This window comes from Amborella trichopoda, chromosome 13 (assembly GCF_054954075.1).
Source record: "Amborella trichopoda isolate Santa Cruz 75 chromosome 13, AtrichopodaSantaCruz75HAP2 v2.0, whole genome shotgun sequence".
Taxonomy (NCBI): Eukaryota; Viridiplantae; Streptophyta; class Magnoliopsida; order Amborellales; family Amborellaceae; genus Amborella; species Amborella trichopoda.
Genome location: NC_142348.1, coordinates 29,803,353 through 29,829,951, shown reverse-complemented (window position 1 = coordinate 29,829,951; position 26,599 = coordinate 29,803,353). Strand labels below are relative to the sequence as shown.

Sequence of the window (26,599 nt, the reverse complement as noted above, 5' to 3'; positions counted from 1 at the left end):
AAGGACATAAAAATTATAATCCAATACTTTTAAGGTATCCATTCAATAGCTACAATTCACAATCTTATATTGTGTTACCTTTACATATCTGAAATTTTTAATCTGGTTTTTTAAGGAAAATCTGAAATATTCACGATTCTCTAACCTAACTAATTTTCGACAATGTGTTATTTTGATCTGAATTTTTTGAAAAGTATATCATGAGACCATTTATCTTTAGTACATGGTGGTCACAGTTAATCTTGACTATTGGATGTAAAATTAAATGGCTACAGTTATTTCATTGGCCAAGTTCAAACTTAAAAGAAAAATTTCTTGAACTTTGTAATACACTCAAGCTATTAGATTTTACATCAAATGGTTGTAAATAATTGTGACCCTTATAAAAGGTAAATGGTCTCATTGTATATAATATTTCTTTTTTTTTTTTGAAAAATTATCACAAATATACCTTAATTTTCGTCTATTTAATAAAAAACCCTCAATTTCATAAACCTCGCCAACACCCTTTTTCTTCAATTTTGGGTATATGGTATTTTAAGTACCGTAAAAACTAACCCATGTTATACTGTAATACGTAAATCCACTCATGTTATACGGTATTTTAAATACTGTAAAAACTAGGGAAAATTTCGTACAGAACCCTAATTCTCCATTTTATTTCATCGTACCCTCTTCTATTTTTCTTTCAAACGACATAAAAAAATCTTTAAGGATTTCACTGTACCCCCTCATCTCTTATCTTCCACATTTATTCACTTTTGATCATAAACATTAACTCCAACAAAAAAAATTAGAGAGAGAGAAGAGATAAACATAAATAAAACTAGAGAGTTGATGAAGCAAGTAGAGAGAACAGAGAAGATTTGGAGATAAAAAAAAATTAGAGAGAGAGAAAAAAGAGATAAATATTTAAAAAAATTAGAAAGAGAAAGAAGAGATAAATATAAAAGAAAAATATAGAGAAAAAAGAGATAAACATAAAAAAAATAATTAAAAAGATGAAAGGTATATATATTATTTTATTTTTATTTTTTTTCACAACAAAAAGTATATATTATTTTATTTTATTTTTTATTTTTTATTTCACAGCAAAAGATCTCAATAGGTCCAAGCCTTGCCGTGCAGCCCGGTTAAGGCCTTTCCTCTCTGCCTTGGAGTTCTAACTTTGGGAATGGGTCAACCACTCGGTGGTCAGAATGGCTCACTTCCATTTCCGGCCAAGAGGAACAAAGAAAAACGCCTTCCTCTTGGTATTTGCCTATATAAGGCACGGAGACGTCTCTCCATTTCTCTTGCTCCCAGTGCTCCTATAAGCGAGCGCGGCTCTCTCGTTCTTTCCTCTCCATGGCGCCATTTTTGGGCTCTGTACTTCTTCCTGAGAACATTATCCTCCTCACTTCTTCACACATTCTCTCTCCTTCTCTACGCTCTTTCACTTCTCTTCCCCCTCCTCTCCAATTGTTCACAGGAAGCATCACACCAACCGCTTCCCACCCTCTTCGCTGCCGCCGCCCCCGCTTATCATCCCTCCTCGCCAGGAGTGCCAATTTGACTGCCAATTTTGTGGTGACTCTCTCTCTCTCTCTCTCCCTCTCCCTCTCCCTCTCTCTGCTGAGTTATGAAGGAGGTAGCTTTTCTCATTATTTTGCCTACTCTTTTTCTTTGCTGAATTCTGAAAGAGCTGTTATCTTTAATCTTGATTAATTTCTCTCTTTCTGAATACTTAATCTCCCTCTCCATGCTGAATGAGTTGTGGGCCTTTGTTATTTTTTTCTCTTGGTTTTCCTTTGAACTTAGCATATTCCACCTTGCTCTGCTTATAGCTATGCCTTCTGTTCGTAGATTCATAGACTATCATTTTTTTGGGTATAACTTGGCAATTTGTTTTTGTTAGCCTATGTACTTTATTCTGTAGAAGTCTCTGCTTATTGCTTAATTGCAATTTGAGAGAAAATCTTTTCGTGTATTTTTTAAGTTGATTGTTTCCTTGTTCACAGTGCTTTCCAAATATGGAGAATGGTGCAACACACAGCCCTGATTTGAAATTTTAACATGATTGGGTGTGCCTTTGTGGTGTTGTGACACTCCGTCTTGATTCAGAACACGAGTCTGGCACCCTGGTCTGGTTTTTGTATTTTTCCTCCTTATGATTTCAACCTTTTGTGTTCTTTGGTGCTTCTGGATCCATATTGAATGAAACCAAGTTAATATTTGATTTCTTCTGGTGTGGATTTATGCTTTGAGAAAGAAGCGGGCACTTGTTATTGTTTGACTCAATCTTGGTTTCCCCTTTTCCCCAATCACACTATTCTAGTTGTTGATGACTAGTGTAACTTTTTTTGAGGTGAAGATACACGCTGCCTTCGCTATTCGCATTGGTTGTTTGTTGGTTAGACTTATTGTGTCATTATTTATTATTCATAGTAAGTAGCATGATAAGACAAACTTATTATGGATGTGCCATGATCACGCAATCCTACCCTGCGATAACCATATGAACAGGTCTATTGCCGAGGAGATGGCAGTAATGAAGTAGCTATTTGTTGTAACAAATTGCTTTGGTTTGTTGAACCCCGATGGACTTTAAATCTAAATGACAGTATGCATCATAAAAAATGACTAGCCCTGTTAGTTTAAGCTTTGAACAATGATGTATCCATTTCTCATCAAATATGAGTGCCTAGAGCTATGTGAACCAGATGAGTGATTCTTTTTAGGCATAACCTCTCATTTGTGTACATCAGAGAAAAATTTAAAACTGAAGTCAAATAGGAGATGAGATCTTTGCACTTGGAAATTGATATTCTATGTACTGAAATTGTTATTCTTTAGATCAGGTCAGACCTCCAGATCTCCTTTTCTCACATGTGAAGAACCTTCCAAAACTTGTGTAGTCTCAAAAGGTTAGGTCTTTACAAGAATCAATAAAAACAAAAAAAGAAAAACTACTTTGATTCTGAATTCAAAATCCAATATGTCACAATTTGGGTGTCAAAATACTTTTAAAAATGCAGATGGAAAGCCGTATGGTTTTGTCTTGTTGTGCCCAAATCATTTTGCGCACCACCAAGCTCTCAAGTTTGACTAAGCGGTCTATATGAACAATTCAACCTGTGTAGAGCACCGAACACTATAAAGACCACATCCATTGACACCTCCTTCCTTCGTATTATCAATTTATTATATTCACTTACAACCATCTCATTGCCAATATCATTTTAGTTGTCTAAGGTTTCGATAGCTAGAATCCCATGACAAAGTGCTGCATGAACTGACTTAATTAATTAGAGAGGGCCTAATTCCTCATATGCATGACTTACATGGCTACTGGCTACAGTCACTAAAGTACCAGTACAAGACAAATGCAACATGAATTAAAGGGTGAAGCTTGTCTAAGGTGCACACCTTATACTCTACAAGTAAGGCACACCTTTAAATTTTGTTGGAGAACATAATTTCGGTGTCAGAAATCTTGCGATGGCTTGAAAACCATATTTAACCATAATAATGTAATTTAAAATTTCAAAAATGTTGTAGATCGAGCAGATCTATAAACACTAGGAAAATATTGAAAATAGACAGTCTAGATTTGTTACAAGATGCATTGTTTTTAGGAGTTGAAATTCTTTTTTTTTTTTTTTATATCCATACATCTCAAGATCGAGATGATCAATTAGAAGGTTTTCAAACTTTGGAATACTCTTTTCTACTAGATTTTTGAGGTGCACCTTACTTTTATTGTATAAGGTTGCAACCTTATATAAACATGTTCCTAAGTTAAAAATCTTCCCCTGCTTGCACTTTAGAGATATCTAAACACGATATCCTAGACTTGAGACTAATTGCTTACTCTAGATGATCTTGTAAATTTATGTGTTTTACAGTGTGGCATATGGTTTGGTTTTTATGAATCATATGCAATTTTCTTTTTGTAAATGTGCGAAAAGATTCAATATAAAGTTTGCATATATTCTGTACTTCATGGATTATCTGGTTTTTTCCTTCATCATGACTACTTTTTTATGGAAATGAGTTCTTTTATGCATTAAATTCCTTTATGCTGTCATTCTATCCCTGATGTGGTAATTGTTGCAGCCAAAGAATGGTGTCTATACAGTTGGAGAGTTCATGACTAGGAAAGAGGATATGCATGTTGTTAAACCAACTACTACAGTTGACGAGGGTATCACAAATTGCTTATTTTCTCATTCATGTTGCATCCACTTAAGGTGTTTATTTGTCATTTTCTTAATTCTACCTTTGTATTTGTCTTGGTATCAACAGCATTAGAAGCTCTTGTGGAAAACAGAATTACTGGTTTTCCTGTGATTGATGATGACTGGAAATTGGTAAGATGATACTACCATTATGTGGGAATCTCTTTATGCAAGTGGTTAATATGTTTTTATAAGTACGTTTTTTTTTTTGGAAAATTTCGTATAGAACTCTAATTCCTCATATTATTTTATAGTAGACCTTCATTCCGTTTTTATTACAAGCGGGATAAGGAAACCCCTAAAGATTTCACCGTACCCCCTCATCTCTTATCTCCCTCTTTTATTGACTTTTGACCATAAAAATTAGCCCCAACAAATCTTTTTATGCCATTTTAACCCAAAAACGTTTTTAACACTCTTTTCCCCTTTCCACCCATTAAAAACGTTTTTGGGTTGAAATGGTATAAAAAGATTTGTTGGGGCTAATTTTTATTGGCAAAAGTCAATAAAAGAAGGAGATAAGAGATGATGGGGTATGGTGAAATCTTTAAGGGTTTCCTTATGCCGCTTGAAAGAAAAATGGAAGGAAGGTCTACCATGACATACTTTGAGGAATTAGGGTTCTATACGAAATTTTCCTCTTTTTTTTTTTGTAATTTCTTTTCTTGTTAGCATGTGTATGCTTGATACATAAGTTGAACTAGTTTTCATGATCTTTAATGCCACTCAAATATTATTAAATTTGTACTGAGTTACACAAATCTAACCTAGTAAGCTTGACCTGATTTACCGAGCATGACCTTTTAATGCATTCAATTATGAATCTCTGAAACATGAGATTTATTGTTATATTCCTATCATAGATCATATTTGACAGAAATGGAAATACATCAATATGCTATTTGCCTGGAAATTAAAATTTCATTATTTCTTTGCATTGGACCGACCATATTTTGTTCCTTTTTACAGGTTGGTGTAGTCTCTGATTATGACTTGCTAGCATTGGATTCAATATCAGGTTTACCTTAGTTACCCCTTTTATTTTGTCCATTCAATTTATAAAATAAAGATAAAGGCCTGGTAATCTTTTTTTTGAATTTGATAAAGGCCTGGTAATCCTGGTAGGATAGATTATTAAGACCCAAAATTTCAGTTATACTGTGTGGGTGCTATTCATGTGGGACTCTTCCTTAAATCATTGCTACTGATTTACCAGATAACTCTCTTTTTTGTGAATGTTGAAACCACTTCTTACCAAAATATGTTCTCTGTCCAAGTGGTTTGTGGAAACTTGGGGTTTTCCTTTTTCTTTTTTAACACAGGCTTCTCTTTCTGTGGATTATTTGCCCCTGTCGAGGATTTAGGTCATTAATGCTTTTCAATGATTCATGTCAATATGGGCTCTTCTCCCATCATGCCCATATTTTGGACTCATATTGCTACTATTTTAAAACCACTACATAGCCTTTCCTTTTTGTTTTTTTACTACAACTGTATCAGTTCACTTGTATGACTTCTTTTGGTTGAAGGTATGAGATTCTCAGTTTTAATATTAGAAATGTGTGGACTCTCTTGATCAAGAGACTAAGGCTTGCTAGCTGACCTCCCATGCACTCATGCTCCTTCTTCAACCAACATAAGTTTTTCTGTGTTTCGCCTAATGTGATTACCTTCTAGGTGGTACTAACATCACCTGACCAGCTAATGTTAGCATAAACCTGTTGTTGTTAGAATTTGTCCACTCGCCTTCAGCGATTGCGATTAACGCCAAAAGTGAACCAATAACCTCCCCTTCAAATTTTAGAATATCAGAGTGTAAGTGTCCAAACTTGTCAAAAAAATCTTGAAAGATGGAACTTATTCTTCTGTGACCTCAGGCATTTGGGGTTATCTGAATAGAGCATAATTATTTGTTCTTAAAGAGGAAAAAGATGCTGAGGAATAAACAAAAATGGATGTAAACAACAAAGATCTTAAAGCATTGATATGTTTATATAGTGAGAGAAGATCGGTCAGGATTTCATCTATCCAGGGTAATTATTGGAGACTGAATTGCACTGTTTTCCATGCTTCCATGAATGTCATTAGTTGGGCCTCGATGTTGTCGTGGCCGGGAACCCAGCCCGGGATCGCTCTCTCGGAAAACCACGGCTCCTGAGGGGCGTCACATCGCTTCGTGTGTGCGCTGCGTGCGCACGCTCTTACAAGTAGATAGGTGTACCAATGAGTGAGAGGCATTTTACACAGCAAAGGGGCTCGTGGGCCTACCTCATCGTGGGTTGGGTTTGTGGACACACTCGGGCCCTTGTGGGCCCTCTTACATCAGTTGTGCGAAAGCCCCCTGGCCTTCTCGGCACGGTTTGGAAGTTGCTCCCTTTCTAGTCCACTGTTGCTTTTGGAGGTTCGCATGTCTTTTGATATCTGGGGTAAGGTTGTCCTTGGATCGTCTGCGGTGGTTAGGGTTGTGGGTAAGGAAAAGGGCAAAGGCTTGGGAGAGGTCTGAAAGGGGTGGTTAGAGTTTTAAGCTAATAAGAAGGGTGGAATGAAAAAGAGAGGGCTGTAGAAGAAAAGAGGGATGACCATTCGAGAATCCGACAACCTTCCGGCGTGACCTCCCCCAGGAGGTATTATCGGAGGCAAAAAGGTACTAGGCATGAAGCTTAAGTACCCTGGAGGATTCAAAAGAGTGACGTCCACGGGTCAAGCCTGGTGATGAGCCACTTCCGAAGAGCCCCCTAGTGAGTGGTGATAGAGGAGTGTAGAATGAAAGAAATAAGAGAGAAATGTGAAGAGGGAGAAGATGAGCAACGATGATCAACAACTGATCGGATGGCCGCTATGATCGATTTCCCGCAGGATGTCTCACTTTGTGCCTATCCGAAAGGTCCTAACCTCAAGGGCCTCGGCACCACCGAGGAGTTAAGAGAATGAGGGTGCGGGTTAGACTAAAATCCCGTCAAAAGACCTCACTCTCGAAGAGCCTTGGAGATGAGTGATCAGAGAGAAGGTAGAGAAGAAGAAGAGAACAAGCTAAGAGAAAGTATAAAGGGGAAGAGAAGAAGAGAGAAAGAGAGAGAATGTGGTAGAGGAGAAGATGAGAGAGGGAGAAGAGAAACAGAGAGAGGTGAGAAGTGGGGGGAGAAGAGAGAGTGGGAATGGGGGCGGCTTGGGCCGTCCCCCTTGTGGGACAGGTAGGGAGAGAGGTGGAAGGAGAAGAGAGAGGAGGGAAAGAGAGGAAGAGGGGAAGAGAGAAGGAAAAAGAGGGAGAGAGAGAAGGGGAAAGAGAAGAAGGGGGAGAGGGAGAGAGAGAAGGGGAAAGAGAAGAAGGGGGAGAGGGAGAGAGAGAAGGGGAGAGAGAAGAAGGGGGAAAGGGAGAGATTGGGGGCGACTAAGTTGCCTTCCTTGAGGAGGAGGGGAGAGATAGTGGAGGTGGCTAAGCTGCCTCCCTGTGAAAGAGAGAGAGAGAAAGAGAGGGGAAGGGAGGGAGGGAGGGAGAGCGAGGGAGAGGGAGAGAGAGAGGAAAGAGTGGGGGCAGCTAGGCCGTCCCCACTTTTGAGGGAGAGAGAGAGAAGAAAGAGTGGGGGCGGCTGCCGTCCCCCACCTTGGAGAGAGAGAGAGAGAGAGAGAGGGAGAGAGAGTGGGGGCAGCTGGGCTGTCCCCCTTTGTGCGTGAGAGAGAGAGAGAAGAAAGAGTGGGGGCAGCTAGGCCATCCCCACTTTGGAGGGAGAGAGGGAAGAAAGAGTGGGGGCGGCTAGGCCATCCCCACTTTGGAGAGAGAGAGAAGAAAGGAGAAGTGAGAGGAGGGAAGAAGAAGAAAGAGAAGAAGAAAAAAAGAAGAGAGAGAAAGAGAAGAAAGAAGAAGAGAGAGAGGAAAGAGGTAGACCAGTTACCTAGTTGGGTGCGAAGAGGGCTTGAACTCGACGGTTAGGTTTACTCCTTGGGTCCTTTGAGTGCTCTTGAGAGAGGTTAGGTTTGTGACTTAGGCTTAGGGTGGAGCCTAGCTTGGGAAGACTAAGGTGAGGGTTGGCTAAGGTGGATTAGGTAAGGGTTAGCTTAGATGGGCTGTAGAATATAGTGGATGGGTCAAATATGGATAGGCTACGGTGTATGGTGTAAGGTACGGTCGGGAGTGTGGTGTGGTATGGTGTAAAGAGTATGGGTGTGGGGTGTAGGGAATATGGGTGTGGAGTGTAGGGAGTATGGGCGTGGAGTATGGTGTGGTGTAGGGTTGAGTGGGTTGGGATGGTTAGACTAGGGTGTATGGTGTAAGGTAGGGTAGGGAGTATGGTGTAGAGATTCTAGGGGTATTGCTCTAATTCTAAAATATTCTCTCTCCTCTCTCTTGAAGTGAAGATTGAGAGCTCACAAGAAACTTAAGCTATCAAACTCTAGCTTTCAAATTATCTCAAACTTAGGTTACAAATGGTGAAAAAGAGCTTATATAAATCTCCCCCAAACATTGGTGGGTGATCAAAACAATGTCAAATTGCTAAAAAATATATTTTTTCTAGTTTAAAATTGAATTTATTTTTTGGAGTGAAATGACTGTTTTGCCCCTCCCATCTTTCATGGAAATGACAAAACTATCCCTACAAAGGGGCCTCTTGCCTTCTTTGTGGTTCGGGGCTTTTTTGGGTACTTTCCAGTGACGATCCAACACCACAAAAATGATGGTTGTGTCACAATGATTGTTTTGATATCCATTATTGAGCTTGAATCGGAGTTTTGGGGTTGTTCCCAAAATCCGGCCAAACCCATGAACTTGAATTTTTCTTCACTCGATATAGCTTGTCTTGCCTTGATTTCGATCATTTTCTTCATCACAAATTGAAGGGGAGGTCGTTGTGATCGTTTTGCAACGAAAACCCCTTGATTTGGTGCTCATTTGATCACTTTTGTAATTTTGGAGGTAGCCGGAAAACGGGATTCCGGCGACCAGAAAATATGCCTTCTTGCGAGCCAAAATCAGGTGTCTTCCAGGCCTTCATCCCATGCAAATCTTACCTCAAATCGAAGCTCTTCGAAACACGGTCGCAATGGACCCATATTTGAAGCTATCTGATGTCGGGGCTCCGAGATATGGCCACTCGAATGGGAGGATGTTCTACTTTAAAAATTCTGCAACACGTGTTTCAGGTTCATTTTCTCTCTATGATTTATCTCATCTCGGACGACGTCTTGAGCCGTGCCTTATATCAAAACATGCAGCTTGATGAGATCTACCACATACCAAAATTTGGGCTTGATTGGTCTCCGGATGAGAGAGTAATGGCCTTTACAAGTCAATCCTGAAAACATGGCAACTAGTTCATTGGGCAGCATGTGAATAGTGTGAAACCCACCTATTTTGGGTAAGTTGGCCCTAGAACGGTCCAAAAGCATCCAAATGAGCTGAAATTTGGTATTCGAGAGTTTTTGGGCCTTTTGAATCCAATGGTGGTGGTCTAACACTCATCTAAGAACTTGAGGACATAACTCTAGTTATGAGGTAGCTTTCGGCATAATAGAGGGTGGTGCTGCGAAATGTAAATTTCATCTTGATCTACTTTATCTTGACCGGATTGGGATGAAACTTAGCGGGCACTATTAGAAAACCAAATGCCTCCCTTTTCATGTTTTGTAGCCAAGGGGACACCTTTTCAAAATTGATAAAAAATCAGGCTTATTGGTGCGGGCTTTCGTAGTCCACAGGTGTGACTGGTACCTATGTGTGTGGGTCGTAACCGCCTTCTCTATTATTCGACCAGGGGTGTTAGAGCGTCAAAAATACGCTCAAACAGTCATCCCGCTCACATAATCATTGAAGCAAGTCTATTGAAGATGAAGATGTGGGTATGGCATCACTCATATGATTCTTTAATAGACTGGCAGCAAGGACCTGATTCATTGGAATCATCTTTAGCCTGTTGTCGACTTCTTGTTATTCCTGGAAAACGAAAACAATAATGCTATAATTAAATGCCAAAATGCATAATGCACTATAATTCCCATGCTTGTAGGATGAGCCGGATCCTGGTTTGGTAATTTCCTTGGTCACCATTTAGACAATGACATGATAAATGACTTCATACTATCTATTCAAGATATCTTGGATGGTCGATGCATATAATGTCATGAATAATTCTTGCATCTCTCCGGTTGTGAAAGAGGTACTGCTTAATATTGGAATTGGGAGGTCTTGTGAAGACCAGATGGAGAACCAATGAAATGAAATGGAAAATTATGGATGTCTCTGTGTATGTCAAAGTGGATGTAGCTTAGTACCGGTTCCAAATTGAATGGATTGATGTGTTCAGAGCTTGCATTTCCACTCCTGAATTAGTAAATTCCGTTTGTAAATGAATGGATCACATGGGTGGTTTCTCAAATCAAGCTTTGGTTTGGACGGGGAGTCCTCTTTCTCCTATGCCATATCTCTTAGTAGACTTGGTTCTTTGCAGAAACGTTGTGAGGTTGGTTAGGAAAACAAAATTGAACGATTCCATGAAAATGGGGGGAGAACCAAACTAGCCCTATAGCATATGTAGATGGAACATAAAGAAATTTCCACAGCTTACAGATCTATTAAAGTGTATGATGCATGCTCTAGATATGTAGTGAGTCATATGTTCCACTGCAAGATCTAGAGGTCATTCTATTTGAAGTTCCATGCAATATTAGTTTGGAAGCATGGTAACTTGATGTGAAAGTAATCTATTAGCTATGTGGGCCCGAGCGTCCTTCATCGACTCAGGTCTATTACACATCTCTGGAAATTCATCTCCAGTCTTCCACATCCCAGTTATGGTATGTCAAAAGATGGATACAATGATGAGAAGCTTCCTAAGGACTTGGTGCTGTGCTGAAGGAAGATATGTTTGGTGTGGTTGAGAAGTTAGTTCACTGCCCCATTACTATCTAAAGTTAAGGCATGCTTGCTGGAGGAATCCTGGCATCTACGACTCTTGAAAAATTGATTTGCACATGGCATATCTACCTCTCTATCTCTTTTTCATGGTGCATGTTTATCTGTGTGAAGATGCACATTTGTATGTCTTAGGTGCAGGATGACGCTGAAAACTTTGTAGGTGATTTATTTTGATAACAAAATTTGTGTAATGGCTTGTTCTGGATTATTTCCTTTCAGTAACTCTTTTTTGGACTTAGCAAACTGTTTTATCATCATGTAAATAATCTTTCACTTGCCTTTAAGGCATCAAAAATATTTCTGAATCAGCTGAATAATACTTGATCTTCCGATTCAAACGTTACCCTTCAAAAAACAAAGTTTTTTTTTTACGATTCTTTCAGAAATTGATTTCTTTCATTTCTGCTGAGCAGGTAGCAGCCGAAATGATACGAGCTTGTTTCCTGAAGTTAACAGCACATGGAAAGTAAGTATGCATTCTAATTATTTTTTCACTGAAGATATATTTGTGTTTTCGATTTCTGTGATATGGATGGCTAGAATGTATACTTATCTGTTGAAATGCTGCTGTCCTTTTAAAGGAATGTGCATAGGAGTACCTTTTTCGCAATGTCACAATAGTAAAAATAAATGTTGGATAGATAACCCATATCTTTCTGTTTCTCTGGCAAAGGGGTTGTTATATAAAATTATTAAAAAATCGTCTGTAAAATTTTAAATGCTTCAGTCTTACTAATTTGAAATAACTTTTTAATTCCATTGAAGTTTGTGATGGGATTCCAGGTTTTGAGGAAGTGTTGACCCATCTTTTTGCAACCTATGTTGGGTTCTGGATTTTATATGGCCAGCAGATCTCCCTTGGATGACATTTTCTTAGAATTTCTTCCCCCTCAATTTGGATTATTATAAAAATCCCCTCGAAATGTGTAAATACGGATAATTGGAATAGCTTAGCTTATTCAGTTAATGACTCATTCTGTTCCGGTATTGGGAATCGTTATACCCTATTTTATTTGTATTTTTCTCAAAATTCTCCAACTTTGGAACTTCAAGATTCAAATTATTATGTGATGACTTTGGATCTTGAAGATCTGGAGCCATTATTTTAAAAACATGATTTGGACCTTCAGGATCCCATGTCCTTTTTTGGCTTCGGATCATGAATGTCTGAAGCCAATATCTCAAAAGATAAGTTTTGGCATATTATAGCCATGGCTATGGCCTTGGAGAAAATGTGTATGATGTCCTAAAGCCCATGAGGACACGACGTTATACTTAATTTCTTTTGGGCATTGATGAACCGTAGGGCTTGGTGATCTGAATGCAAGATAACTCCCTTTCAATTAAGTAGTGTCTCTGAACTTCAGAGCTTGGACATTGGCAAAGAACTCAATGTCATAGGTAGCATAATTTTGTCGTGCTTCATTGAGTTTCTTGCTGAAATAGGTAATAGGTCGCCCTTCTTGGCTTAAGACAACCTGAATACCTACTTTTGAATCACAATCCACTTCAAAGACCTTATCAAAATCTGGCAAGGCTAGAACTGGTGCTTTTGTCATCCTCCTCTCTCTCTTGAAAACTCTCTTCAGCCCTAGAGTTCCAACTGTAGCTTCCACACTTAAAAACATTTTTTATTGCTTCCATTATGGTGCTAAAATTTTTAATGAACCTTTGATAAAATGTGGCCAGCCCATGGAAACTCCTAATCTCTGTTAAGGTCTACGGGGCAGGCCAACTTGTGATAACTAAAAGCTTGGATTGATCCAGCTCTACACCCTTAGCCAACACCACAAACCTTAGCTGATTTTGTCTTAAGAGTTGTAGGATACGCTCAAGTGTCAACATGAGACTTACCATTGTACACCAAAATATCATCGAAATGGATAACAACGAACAACCCGGTGTATGGTTTCAATACCTGATTCATAAATCTCATAAAGGTACTAGGAGCTTTCGAGAGTCCAAATGGCATAACCAGCCATTCATAGAGCCCCTCCTTGGTCTTGAAAGCTATCTTCCACTCATCTCCTTCTCTAATCCTTATTTGGTGGTACTCACTGCTTAAGTCTATTTTGGAGACGGCTTGAGAACCAGATAACATGTCATGCATATGGTCTAATCTCGGTAGTGGAAATCGATACTTGATTATTATTTTATTTAAAGCTCTGCTATCTACATACATCCTCCAAGATCCATCCTTCTTTGGCGTGAGTAAGGCAGGTACAACACATGGGCTTAGAGTCTCTCACGAATAAGGCCCTATTGTAGAAGTTCAGATACCTGCCTTTGAAGCTCATTCGGTAGTGGGGTAGGTTTGGTAGGACAGCTCATGGTATCAAATCAATATGGTGTTGGATTTCCCTCATTAGGGACAACCCATTAGGTAACTCCTCAGGTAAAATGTCCTTGAACTCTTCCAAAAACTCATTCACACCCATTGGCACTGGTCATGTCCTGATATCTTCTTTCCTGACTAGCACAAAGATCATCCGACTCTTTTCACCTTCGTTCATGAACTCATGTAGATTCAAGAAGGTAGATGAAGCTCCACTTCCCCTCTTTAACGAGGCATCATCCTCCATTGGCTTTAAAACAATTTTCTTGTCATTTAAGAAGAATGGATAGGTGTTCTTGTTACCATGATGGATAGTTTTCTGATCATATTGCCAAGGACGACCCATTAAGACAGACACCCATCCATGGGGACCGCATCACCATTACCATTTCTTTAGAGGGACTCCCAATTGAAAAAGCAATAGGGCATTGAAGAGACAAGTTCCTCATTCCCCTTGTGGAACTAAAGAATGTGGTAAGGTTGTGGGTGCTTCACAGTCTTGAGTTCCAGCTTGTCTACCATCTCGTGAGCTATCAAATTTTCACTACTCCCACTATCAATGATAGGGTTGCAAAGTTTTCCTCCAGTTGTACACATGTTCTGAAAATATTTTTACAAAGCCAATCATCGCTTGTTTTGACCAGACCGGCAGTGGCAACATGGATCATCTGATGACAAGTGTTTACCCAACCATGTCGCTCTCAAGTCCTTCCTCTTCAATATGAAGAGACTCATGAACTTCTTCAGGTTGAGTCACTTTCATGTGTGCCAAGTTCTCTTCAATTCCTACATCGTGGTCTTCTGCTAGATTGACTTGAAATTCATTTCTCCTTCTTGGACACTCATTTGATCTGCGCCCAAATTTTCGAATGCCTAAAGCATTTGATTCCCTCTTGTACATTGTCTCGACCCAGTGTTTCAAAAGTCGGACGGCTCAGCTCTTGGGTGGCCGCTTAGGCGGTTCTGGGGGCCTGGGTGCATCGCCCAGGCCTAGGCGCCTAAAAAAAGTGGATATCCCTAGGTGCCTGCCTAGGCGCTCGGGAACCCAAGGCCTGCGCCCCTCCCAGAGGCGGAAATGCCCCTCGTTGAGGGTATTTTTGGGTCATTTTTTTAATACTAAAGGTGCCAAATTATGGGTTTTAGGTTAATGTGAAACTTAAAACCATTAGAGCCTATTTTAGAGAGAGAATAACCCAAAAAAAAAAAAAATTCTACCGGGCCGCCCAGGTTCTTGGCGCTCGCCTAGGCGCTAGGCGGCCAGGACCCCCAACCGCCTAGGTGAAGAAGAACGGAAAGGGAGGTTTTATCTAAGCTAAGCCAAGTGCGCTAGAGTTTGATCATAGTTAGAAAGCCTTCCCTTCAAAGCGCAAGACAAGATCAGAAAACTAACCTAACTTATACATTCAAGAATTAGGCCATGGGTTTTCCTCCCTAAAATAGCAACTACCGACCATATCTATATGCTTTTTGGTTTGCCGAACAAAGCTGAAAAGCCTTTCTCTTCGACCTACCAATCCAGTAAAGGGGCTTAACTGACCTTCCCGCAAGACAAAGGAACAACTGTACCTTTGCTAACTCTGCCTGTATTGGAGCATTAACTAATCAATCACTTCCTTCTGTCTTTCCCACTTTCCTCTTCCCCTGACCTGCTATAACCTGGATGACCCGGAAAGAGAATGAATTTGCAAGCTTTCACTGAACTAACCTGTCTTTTCTCTCTGATCGTACGCTTTCACTGGAACTGTTCTAGGGGGCATTTTGAAACACTGCCTCGACCTTGACCCCCTCTCCCATTATTAAGATTTGCTTTGTTGTTAGCATGTGTAGGGGCTGCTGCCCGCCAACCATGGTTGACATTTTTTCCATAGCTGCATGTTGCACTGCCATTGCGATCATTCCCAATCTTCTTAGATGTTCCACGGTTGAGTTGGGCTTCCACCTTTAAGACAAGCTGATATGCACCACTTTATAGAGTCGATACAAGCCTGCTTGATCTTGTATCACCAACTGTAGAGCATTCACATACATAGCTGACTCTTTGGGTTTCATTTTCGGCCAAATTACTCCTTAATGTGACTCGATGGAATTCCTGAGTATACTCATTCACGGTCTTCTCCCGATGATGCAGGTTTTGTACTTTCTGATACAAAGTTTGCTTATAATAAGCCTTCAATTTGTCCTTCATTTTATCCCATCTTCTATACTTTCCCTTACCCCTAATTTCATGATCTTGTTGATAATGCTTCCACCAAGTGGAAGCTGGACCTTTCAACTTGGCTCCAACCAGTTTGACTCTTCTCTTTCGGGACCTCTTTCAAATCGAAATAACTTTCAATTGTCCAACCAGTCTAGAAATTTTTCAGCCTCCATTTCCCCATCAAACTCTGCAATTTGAACACGAACACCACACTCTTTGTCATTTTGTAGAGCACTTACAGTGCGATGTTCCCATTGTTGTGCTCTCTCATTCCGCCTGTTAGACCTATCAGATTCTGCCCTACTTCCATTGCTAGAGTTATCATTTTCTCTTTGGGCAAATGGATCCAAATCATTCATTACCCCTCTAACATGACCAAGGCCTCTATCACTTCCATTTTCACGATTATTGCCTGTCACATCTGTAACCAACTGGCTAAGTTGTTGGTATCTGTTCTTGCATTCCAAATATCTCAAAAGTCACGGCATTCACTGCATTCCTGCCCCTTCGACCACAATCATGTGCATCCTCGCAGCCATCAATCGGATGAATAAAATGGCCAAAGAAAAAAATAAAGAAAAGTGAAAAGCCACAAGAATCAAGTTGCTCGGATACCACTTGATGTAAATTGAGTGCAAGAGCAATATAAACAAATAGAAAATATGCAAAACCAGTAATATGGTTGCTCAGCAATTCCTCAAAATGAAGAATCCCTCAATTTCCAATTTTAAAAGGCATAATGATGGAGGGAAAAATTATAGTTATTTTAATATCTATTATATTTTAAAGGATGCATATTTTGATTTTAGTTTTAGGGTTGAATTCTAGGGTTTTTTAGTTTCTAGGAATTCTAGGGACTTGTTAGATATTTTAATTAAAGTTAGGGAGTTTAGTTTCAAGTTATACATTAGTTAGGACCTTTTGGTCAAAAGTTAGTTGTATGGACAAATATTGTCCAAAACAATAATTTTTCAATATAAATAAAGGCATGGATGGGCTGGAGAGTCATTCACATATTCCTCTTTAAGAAAAGAAAGACTCTTTGTAAAAGAAACCTAAGGCTTGAGTCCTAGGTGGGAGAAAGCCTTAGGGTTTCTCCCACATTGCTTGTGTTTGGCTTGTTTCTTGCTAATTTTATTGTTCCCTCAATTTCTGCTACATCAAGTGGTATTAGAGCCCGCGATCTACACGAAGTTACTGCAGTAAGTACAAAAGTTACTGTAGCAAGTATAGAAGTTACTGTGGTAAGTACGGAGTTACTGTAACACCACTCTTTTTGGTGCCCTATGTTAACAACAAAGAGGGGAAGTCATAGTGGGGCCTAGGGTTTGCTGATTTTGGCCAAAGTTGTGCCACAACCTAGATTTTGCTGATTGCAGCAGTTTTTGTTGATTATTTGCCTAGGGTTTGTGATTTCGCAAACCCATGGCAGCGAGAATGAGCCATAGAAGGGGGATTTTCGTAGATCTACTGTGATGCTATAGATGACAGAATGGAGTAACTTGAAAGGCAAGTACAGCAGCTGATGCAGTAGTTCGCGAGCCTCAATAATGGGCAAGACTGTGATCTTTCTGCCCAAGAGGATCTCGAGTACAAGCCTTTTCACTTTCGCGTTTCGCATGTGGAGTTCGGTGATGAGGATAGTGACAAAAGACCTAGATGTGAGGAACATCACTCTAGGGTTTTCGATTTGAAGGATGATATTTTTTATTTTGACAGAGATTGCATGGAAAGTCTACAAGTTGTTGATTGGAATTCACCACCAATCTTTGACATGTACTTGGATGAGAAACAAGATTTCTTAGGAGATCTGATATGTGATAAGGATCAAGTTGATGGTGAAGATATTTTGGAAGAGGGGGAAGAATATGGAGGGAAAGCAGCAAGAGGACTAATCAAAATCATACCCTTTGAAGATCTCATCAATATTGATGAGGTGGAACGTTCAACAAATAAGGGCTTGGATGGGCTGGAAGTCATTCATGTATTTATTGAACGTTCCTCCATTCTCATCAATATTCCAGCAAGTACAGCAGCTGGAAATTATAGCCCTGATGTCAGAAAGTGATCAAATATATGTTGAGAAAACCTCTAAAGGCCAGAAAATTGAGTTTGGAGTATCTTACATGATTTTCAATGGGAGTTCATGAATAATTGAATTTGTTAAATTTGTATGGATTCCTCAATATGCATATCAAGACCCAATTCATTCTTTGAGGAATTTTTCTTACCTCGAATAATATTTGAGCCGACGAAGAAAACGAAGGTTAAAGAATGTGGTTTTGATGCTAAATTCATCTTAGAAACACTTCAAAACTCGAGGACGAGTTTTCTCCAACAAGGAGAGAATGATGGAGGCAAAAATGATACTTATTTTAATTTTTATTCTATTTTAAAGAATGTATATTTTGATTTTAGTTTTATGGTTAATTTCTAGGATATTTTAGTTTCTAGGAATTCTAAGGACTTTTTAGATATTTTAATTAAAGTTGGGGAGTTTAGTTTCAAGTTATACTTTAGTTAGGATCTTTTAGTCAAAAGTTAGTTGTATGGACAAATATTGTCCAAAACAATATTTTTTTAATATTAATAAGGGTGTGGATGGGCTAGAGACTCTTTCATGTCTCCCTCTTTAAAAAAGAAAGACTTTGTCTTGTAAAAGAAGCCTAGGGCTTGAGTCCTCTGTGGGAGAAAGCTTGGTTTCTCCAAAATTGATTGTGTTTGGCTTGTTTCTTGCTAATTTTATTGTTCCCTCCATCAATCCTTGCTAGAACACTTCAAAACTCGAGGACGAGTTTTCTCCAACAAGGGGAGAATGATGGAGTGAAAAATTATACTTATTTTTAATTTCTATTCTATTTTAAAGGATGTATCTTTTGATTTTAGTTTTAAGTTTTAATTCTAGGTTTTTTTAGTTTCTAGGAATTCTAGGAACTTTTTAGATATTTTAATTAAAGTTAGGGAGTTTAGTTTCAAGTTATACATTAGTTAGGACCTTTTGGTCAAAAATTAGTTGTATGGACAAATATTGTCCAAAATAATAATTTTTCAATATAAATAAGGGCTTGGATGGGCTAGAAGTCATTCATGTATTCCTCTTTAAGAAAAGAAAGACTTTGTCCTGTAAAAGAAGCCTAAGGCTTGAGTCCTAGGTGGGAGAAAGCCTTAGGGTTTCTCCAAAATTGCTTGTGTTTGGCTTGTTTCTTGCTAATTTTATTATTCCCTCCATCAATCCTTGCTTGAAAAAGGGAACAACAGTTGATCAAAGGATTTGGTCCCCGCGGGCTGATTCGCTGCGACAAGGTGATTGGGAGTGATCTGGAGCTTCAAGCTTCAATGTCGTCACTTCCACCCTCTCAAACCTAGCTAGAAGGGAGTCTTGCTCTCGAAGTAATCTTCTCAAAACCAAAAAGTCCCCCTTTCACCCTTGAAACTAGGATTTAAAACACCCAAGAAACCCTAAGAGCTCCTATGAAATTCTTGCCATTCATTTATTCTACTCTTGATCTTTAAGTCCCAACTTAAGTTAAAAGATTGCTAAATACCAAATATAGTCCTACACATAAAAGTGAATCCCAAAAATGTCAAAATAATGTCAATTATCCAATATAAGCCTTAACTTGATAATAAATCCCTGACTGTCCAAAAAAATCTCAATCCCTCCAAAACACTAAACAACTTAGAAGAAAGTGAAGAATAAGAATGTTGGGCTGGTTTTCAACCCAATCCCCCCCAACCTCTTCTTTTTTTTTTTTTTTTTTTGTTTTTTTTTTTTTTTTGTTTTTTTCTTGTTACATCAGATAAGTTCCCCTTCTCTCTCTTGTGGGCCTTTATGTTTTATTAGGATGCATTATCCCTTTGTCCTCTTTTCTATTTATTCCCCCCTTTATGCACAAATTGATTCTTTTAAATCCAATTTTTTCATTAATTTTCAACTTCATTTAAATGTCTTTTGTTTTAATTATTCTTTATATGCTTTCCATTTTTTAGTAAATTTTTTTGTATCTTTTTTATTTTTTTAACAATTTTTTGACCCCCCGGGACTTGCCCGGATAGAACGGTTGAATCATCCGGTTTACCGGTTAGGCCGGGTAAACCGCTTCCGGCCCCATGTCCGGTTAACCATTCCGGTTCAATTTTGCGAACACTGATTGAAATGCCCCACACTTCACACTTCTCATGCAACTGGTACACCTTGAGAAATCCGAGACAAGTCCTCACCTTCAAGCTATCTACCCAAACCAAACCTAAGGAATGCCTTCCTACATCACCCTGGTCCACTTTAACCTAGTGCAATAAAAAAAACACTATTGATTACATTTATACTCCTGAAAATGAATGCCTTAAGATTAAACAAAGACCATCCAATTTTTGGAGGGTGAGATCTAATTATTAGAAAATTCAAAATTCAGTTTTTGTCATTTTAAAGTATTCATCTAATGATTCTTAAGTAGTTCCCAAAATTTCAGATTGAAAGATTCCTACCATGTAGGGCTTCTTATGGAGGGAGTAGATGTACACACTATAGTGTGCTCCCGTGGGAGCGTATTGCTGGGGTCTATAGTTTGGACCATAAAGCCTCATGCTATTGGGCAAGAACTCTGATAAAACACATGTGATGACATGTCAAGCACATGGGGAGTGTGGATTGGAGCATGTTATATGGATTGTGGGTACTATCTTGTGATGCGATCAGAGGCACAATCGTGTTAGCTGGCCTATAGTGAAATGCAAGCACATGTGTGTGATGTCTACCCACCAGGGTTTGTTACTGCACATACTACATTGTGCATGTGCCATGGGAGTGCATGATGCATTCACCAAAAATGCTCAATTGTGATTTTTGTGGGATGAGCCGAACAGCTCATCAGCATGGGGACTAGGCCATCATTGGCTGCAATGGGATCATTATTAACACTTATGTGACAAAGCGTGTTGCTTACACTTTAAATCTTGTTCCATATGCTTTGTTGAAACTTGATGCGTGTTACTTGTATTTTCGCAAGTTTCAAAAACACAGTTCGGTGACCCGGATTGCCCCTCTAGAAAAAAATCGTCCTGGTTCGACAATCCGAATCGACGGTGATTTGGCCAAATGACTCGGCGAATAAAAATTAGAAAACATTAAAAATAACATTAAAAAACTCATGTGGGACTGGTCCTTTGTTAGAAACTGTCTGACGTGGCCGGCTCCTAATATTCTAGACGAACCGGATGGCCCGACCGATTCCCTATCCAAACCGGTTGGTGTCGATCCGGTTTATCGATCTTTTAAACCTTGGTTTTTAGTTTAATTAATTTACATGAAGTAATACACTTGATGTCTAGACTCTAGAGTCTCTGGACTGAAATTACCGACAACAGAGTTTAAGAGTTTTTCAACGGGAAAGAGGGTAAGAGTAAATTTAATATTGGTTTGAAGTTGAATGGTTTAGTATTGGTCCATTGCTCTCAATGTTTCTAGAAGATAGAGCGGGCTGTTAAAGGTGCCAAAGTCCAATTGGATCAATTCATTCTAAAGTCTTATGTTGCAATCTAGCACTCAAATGGTTGCATTTAGATTTGTTCTTGCTGAATGCTTAGTATTATATTACTAGTTCATGGCTTCATGCACATAATACTTGGTGAACTAAGATCATGTGGCATGGGTGGGGGGTTCATGAGTCTCGTGACTAATATATTCGCATGCATCTCACGTGTAAAATCCATTCTTTACAACTGCTAAATGTCTTTCTCGGTATAGTCCATCTCAAAGAATGGTTTTTTTCCCTAGGATCCATGATCTAGAGTTCTAGAGTCTAGACAATGTTGTCTACGTATACAAAGAAAGCATAAACTTTAGAATTTAATAGTACGTCCTTTCAAAATTTTTCACACCCTTGATTTTGGATTTTGATAGACTATTGTTTGTTTCCCAAAAAAAAAAAAGAAAAAAAAGAAGAACAATAGACTTTCGTTTGTTGCGTCCATCTTTTAAAATGAACGTGGTCTAATGGTCATGTTGTCATGACTCATGGGAGGCATGCGTCCCCCGGCTCCCCAGATTATTTAACACTAAAGAAGGCATTAATACATATGGACATAATGCAAAGGGCATTGTATCTGTCCAGGTCATGTAAGATTATGAGAAACTAAGGTCTGTCCAGGTCATTGTGGTACTAAAAAGCTACAATTTAATATCATAGTAAGCCAATTTATAATATTAGTAAACCTTATTATTGTAATAAATTGGAGTACTATAACTGTGGTATTGTAGTAAGCTAAGGTGCATGATAATGGATCAAGTGAGCATTAGCTTGATCCTAATTTTATCATATACTATCAATTGATCTTGTTTTATTTATAATTGAGCAGATCCCTCCAAGTCAAAACCTCGACCCCCAGGGACATGGTATCTTGCTCCGTGGTATCCTAGGATCTAGCTCCTTAACCTATTGAATGTACGAAGGTCGATTCTAAACCTAAGGAGCTTTCACCCTATGGCTGTTCGATGTTCCCCAAACCGACTTGTCTCCAACAACTATGTATGCTGATACCCCCTGAGGCACCCCGTGCTTCAAGGGTTGCCCATTGGCACGGTTCGATGATTTTAGATTTGGCTACTGTGTGCGTGGGGGGGGGGGGGGGGGGGAGTGATGGGGAGATTTGGTTTCAACTAAGCCCAACATTGCTGGCGTGAATTTTAGGTTGAAATCATGGATCGTCCTGCATTTGATGGGGTCACCAAGGTCCTTGATATTCCATGTGAGAATTCTCATGGGGGAGAAGGGTTGGGGGAGGAGGCACGCCTTTGGGAGCGTCAGGGAAGCTTGGATGCCGAAGTGACTAACGAGCAAGGGAATCAGGCCCATTGTCTAGCCGATCATAGTTAACCCCAAAGGCTAGATTAGCAATTTCCCGTTTGCCCTTGACACTTACTCTGAAACGCCCTTGGGCAATCTGTTGTGATGAAGGCTTCAATGGCTTCCTTAGGTCCGTCGTATTGGAAACCCATGACCTTCAAGACTTGAAGAATGTCACTTTGAGCTTTGTTGATACCGTCGAAGTTGGAATAGGTTGAAGTCACTTTGGCCGATTGAGATGTAGCACTCGATTGTGAACTAGCGGTTGAAGCTGGTGAAGGAGGGGAGTGATGGCAGTTAATGGGGTTGACGAGGGAGCCTTAGGGAGGGGAGTGTCTTGATTCCTGGTGGATGGGGTCGGGGGGTAGGTAAAGAACGAATGGGGATTGAGTGAAGTAGGTGCATGAAATGTAGAGAGAGGGGTTGGGGGTTGTAGCAAGGGAGGTAGGCTTACGTGGGATTGGCTGAGAATGCGGATGGGAGTCTTGGGTGTTTTTTTTTTGGGGGAGGGGTGGGGGGGGGGGGGGGGGGATGTTGGCGGATAGTAGAAATTAAGATGTGGAAGGTGTGGGGGGCACGTTCCAAAAGCAGGGATGAGGGTGATGGGAGTTGGCTGTTGGCAGGGCCTGGGTGATAAGGAGGAATAGGGCTAGGAAGGGAGAGTTGGTTCAAGTAGAAGGCTAAAATGGGCAAAGGGTAGACCCAAATGGACATGATTGGAAGTTGTGAGAAAAGATATGAGGACTTATGGCCTCAATGAGGGTATGGCCCTTGATAGAGCAGATTGGCAGACCAGGATTCATGTAAGCGACTCCAAATATTTGGGAAAAGGCTTTGATGATGAAGGGGAGGCAAGTAGGTAGGAAGAGGTTGAGGGGTGTAGGAGGTGAGGAAGGGTAGGCATTTTTTGATGTTGATTCAAGATGATTCTCTACAACAGGTGGGTAGGGAGGGGGTTATAGGAGGAAAGGATAAGGAGAAGAGGGAAAGGGGAGGATGGGCTAGGTGGCTGGATAGATGATTTGGGGGGGTTACAGGAGAAGAGGCATGAGAGGACCTTCGATCTCGGAGTTGGGGTGCAATGATAGGGAAGAAGGGATTAAGACCTTGGAGAGTGGGTTGGATAGTAGTTGAAGTGGAGAGAGGCGGATGTGGGCGGTGAATGCTAGGACTCAGGGGAGGACGGGGGATGGAGGGGGCGTAGAGAATAAAGTAAGGTGGGGAGAAGAGGGAAGAATGCAGGGCTTGGGGTAGGGGGAGGGAGAGTGGGGTGTGGATAGACCAGATTCAATAAATCTCCTTCATTTGTTGGTTATATCCTTGAAGATGTCAAATGCAAAGGATGTAACAGGATGCCTATACTCATGCACCATGAGTTTTTCGGGATAATCAGGGATGGGTAGGGTTCCATGGCATTACTGTCAATAGAGTACCTACTGCATCTCCAATGTCTTTGCTGGCTCACTCTTTCTGCTTCATCCTTTGAGTCCGGAGCAAGATAAGAGCCTAGCCCCCCTGTAATCTTTTACAGAAGGCAGGTTTCTTTAATCCTGAGGCATTTTTGGTCCAGGCATTGGAATCCAAGACATGTACTGTTTGTAGGCGGAATGAACCTGGGGCTGAAGCCTTCAGTTTCCCTTCCCCTTTTCTGGATGACCTGCGGCCTCACATTGAGTACTGGGGTTGTGTCTTCTCTATCCTCTGTCACCGACTCTATAGAGACGTTTTATTCTCTTGTTCCACCCCTGACTTGGGAAGACATTCCCCTGGTGCCCTGTGATTGTGTTGCTTCTCTTACTCCCTCTCATAAGCATGTCCATGTAGCTCCCCTTCGATACATTAAGTCCTCCATCTTGTTGATTGGGGTTTCTACTATTTGCAAGGTAATGATGAAGCAGCTGCATTGCATCAATATCCTTCTCGTCATCTTGCATTCATTGCCACATCAATCACAGTCATCTTCTCAACTCTCTCTGTGAAGATCTAGTCACATATAAAGCCTCTTCACTTAGAGCCCCCTCTTTTACGTCATGGCTGTGGCACTCGCCTAGTTTTCTTTCTATTACAAGATCTTGGCTTCCTTTAAACTGTACCTCTTAAATCACAATGTCTCCGGCAGATAATCCAGAGTTTCATGCTAGTATGTGTGCTTTGAAATTTACTATAACTCAGCTCAGGAGAAAATGTTAGCAGAGATCATGCCACACTGTGTTACATATGTTCATAGCTTGCTGAAATCATCACAAAATCCACTTCATGATAGGCATCAGTTGATATGGATATGTAGTCCAGCACCGTGGTTTGAGGGGTAAACAATTTTTTTTGTGCATGTACACTTGCTGACATGCTTTTCTCCGAATTTGCATGTTTGCTGTTATGAGCAAAGGTGGGCATCTATTGATGTCCGTTACACCCCTATGCAGGGTATGTCACACACAAAACACTGATCTATGTGAAATGCTGGTCTTCCATGGTATGATTGGAAGTTTGGGACATTGGCTGGGGAGTGCCATTTTTGGGTTGATTCACTTGTTGCACCTGCGGGAACTTGAATGTTGAAATCTACCTGTTTCACTAAATTGATTCCCATGTATTTACTTTATTTGAGATTATATTTGCAGCTGCATGTATAGATATCACTCTTCTGAACTTTTTACTTGTCATGTTTGCTCTGGGTTAAACTTGTAATAGAACTTATAACTAGGAGCCTCTGTCATTAACTTATGGACCACAAATATAGTCATGTTTGCTTTGGGTTAAATTTGTAATAGAACTTATAACTGGGAGGCTCTATCATTAACTTATGGACCACAAATATAATCATGTATCTGACTCATTTTCTACTTTATACCTCTTTGTTTTTCCTGAAGACGTTCAATGAGATACAGAAATTGCTCAGTAAAACCAATGGAAAAGTTATAGCTGAGGTGATGACGCCTGCACCACTAGTTGTACGAGAAACTTCCAACCTTGAAGATGCCGCAAGGTATCATGGTGGACTTGATCAGTGAACTTTGTTATCATCCTGACTTTATGTTTCGCTAGTATCTTATAATGGGAAACAATAAGTATTCCTGCTAACTAAAATCTTTCAATCTAATTATCAACACTTCTCAATACAGATTATTGCTTGAAACAAAGTATCGTCGACTTCCCGTGGTAGATAGCGAGGGTAGGCTGGTAAGATACATTGTTCTTCATTTAACATCTTCTAACCTTTGTTGCGTATCATTTTCTCCTAAATATTTGTTCTTGTTACTCAGTGACTTGTTTTCACCTTGTTTTTTTTCTTATTTTTACTGTGTAGGTTGGGATTATTACTAGGGGCAATGTTGTTAGAGCTGCCCTTCATATAAAACGTGCAAACAAAGATGCGGATGGAAGTTGATGTAGGAAAGAAGGCTGTGGGGGCAGCATTGTTGCCTGATGGTGTCCTTATTCATGCCCCCTTTCGTGTGTGTTTTTGTGTGTGAGAGAGAGAGGGAGAGATTTTCTCAAAACGAATTCTCCATGCAGATCACCGTTGATACTGTTGGGGATAACATGTGTGATTGTCTCATCCTGGGTGCATGAATCAATGGATCTCATAAGTTCAGCCGATTAACTTGGTAAGAGTCAGTTTGGCGGAGAAGGAGAGCCCATGATTTCTGGTCTCCAAGCCCATCTCTCCAGCGTCTCCACTTTCTGGCCTACCTGCCCATACGAAACATGCCGGAGAGTATAATTCTTATTTAGATGGACAAGATACATTACTATCTATTGGATTTGTGCAACTTTTCATTCTGTTAACCTGAGTTTGTGTTATGGAAGATTCTTAATTTTTTCATTGCATCCTTAATGATGGAAGGAATGCGCTAGGAATTAATGTACCATGAAAGGAATGCGCTAGGAATTAATCTATATGTCCTAATTTAGGAGGTACTTTGCTGTGCACACTCAAGAAAGAGAGAGATTAGTCAAAGCACAACGAGGACAACTGGTCGCTTTTTTAGCCGAGAGAGAGAGAGAGAGATCTAAGAGTTAATAGTAGGCAGGCACATATTTATTTTGACCAAATTGAGTAAAAACAATACCATCAAATTTGCCAATATATTGTAC

The 26,599-nt window shown here is 39.9% G+C and overlaps 1 protein-coding gene across 1 annotated transcript; it reads left to right on the top strand.

Annotated features, from left to right (window-relative positions):
- Nucleotides 1–1,297: 1,297 nt before the first annotated feature.
- Nucleotides 1,298–26,327, top strand: LOC18444933 (CBS domain-containing protein CBSX1, chloroplastic). Its single transcript, XM_006855089.4, has 8 exons — nucleotides 1,298–1,569; nucleotides 4,099–4,186; nucleotides 4,288–4,352; nucleotides 5,190–5,238; nucleotides 11,541–11,593; nucleotides 25,372–25,487; nucleotides 25,624–25,681; nucleotides 25,809–26,327. Exons 1-8 carry the CDS (start codon nucleotides 1,348–1,350, stop codon nucleotides 25,887–25,889), a joined length of 732 nt encoding a protein of 243 aa, XP_006855151.1. The 5' UTR covers nucleotides 1,298–1,347; the 3' UTR covers nucleotides 25,890–26,327.
- Nucleotides 26,328–26,599: the final 272 nt, after the last annotated feature.

Bases quoted from the DNA above. Each gene is read 5' to 3' on its own strand.
- LOC18444933 (XM_006855089.4), top strand. From the start codon at position 1,348: ATGGCGCCATTTTTGGGCTCTGTACTTCTTCCTGAGAACATTATCCTC. The intron at 1,570-4,098 runs GTGACTCTCTCT...TAATTGTTGCAG, and splicing joins ATTTGACTGCCAATTTTGTG to CCAAAGAATGGTGTCTATAC. The intron at 5,239-11,540 runs GTTTACCTTAGT...TCTGCTGAGCAG, and splicing joins AGCATTGGATTCAATATCAG to GTAGCAGCCGAAATGATACG.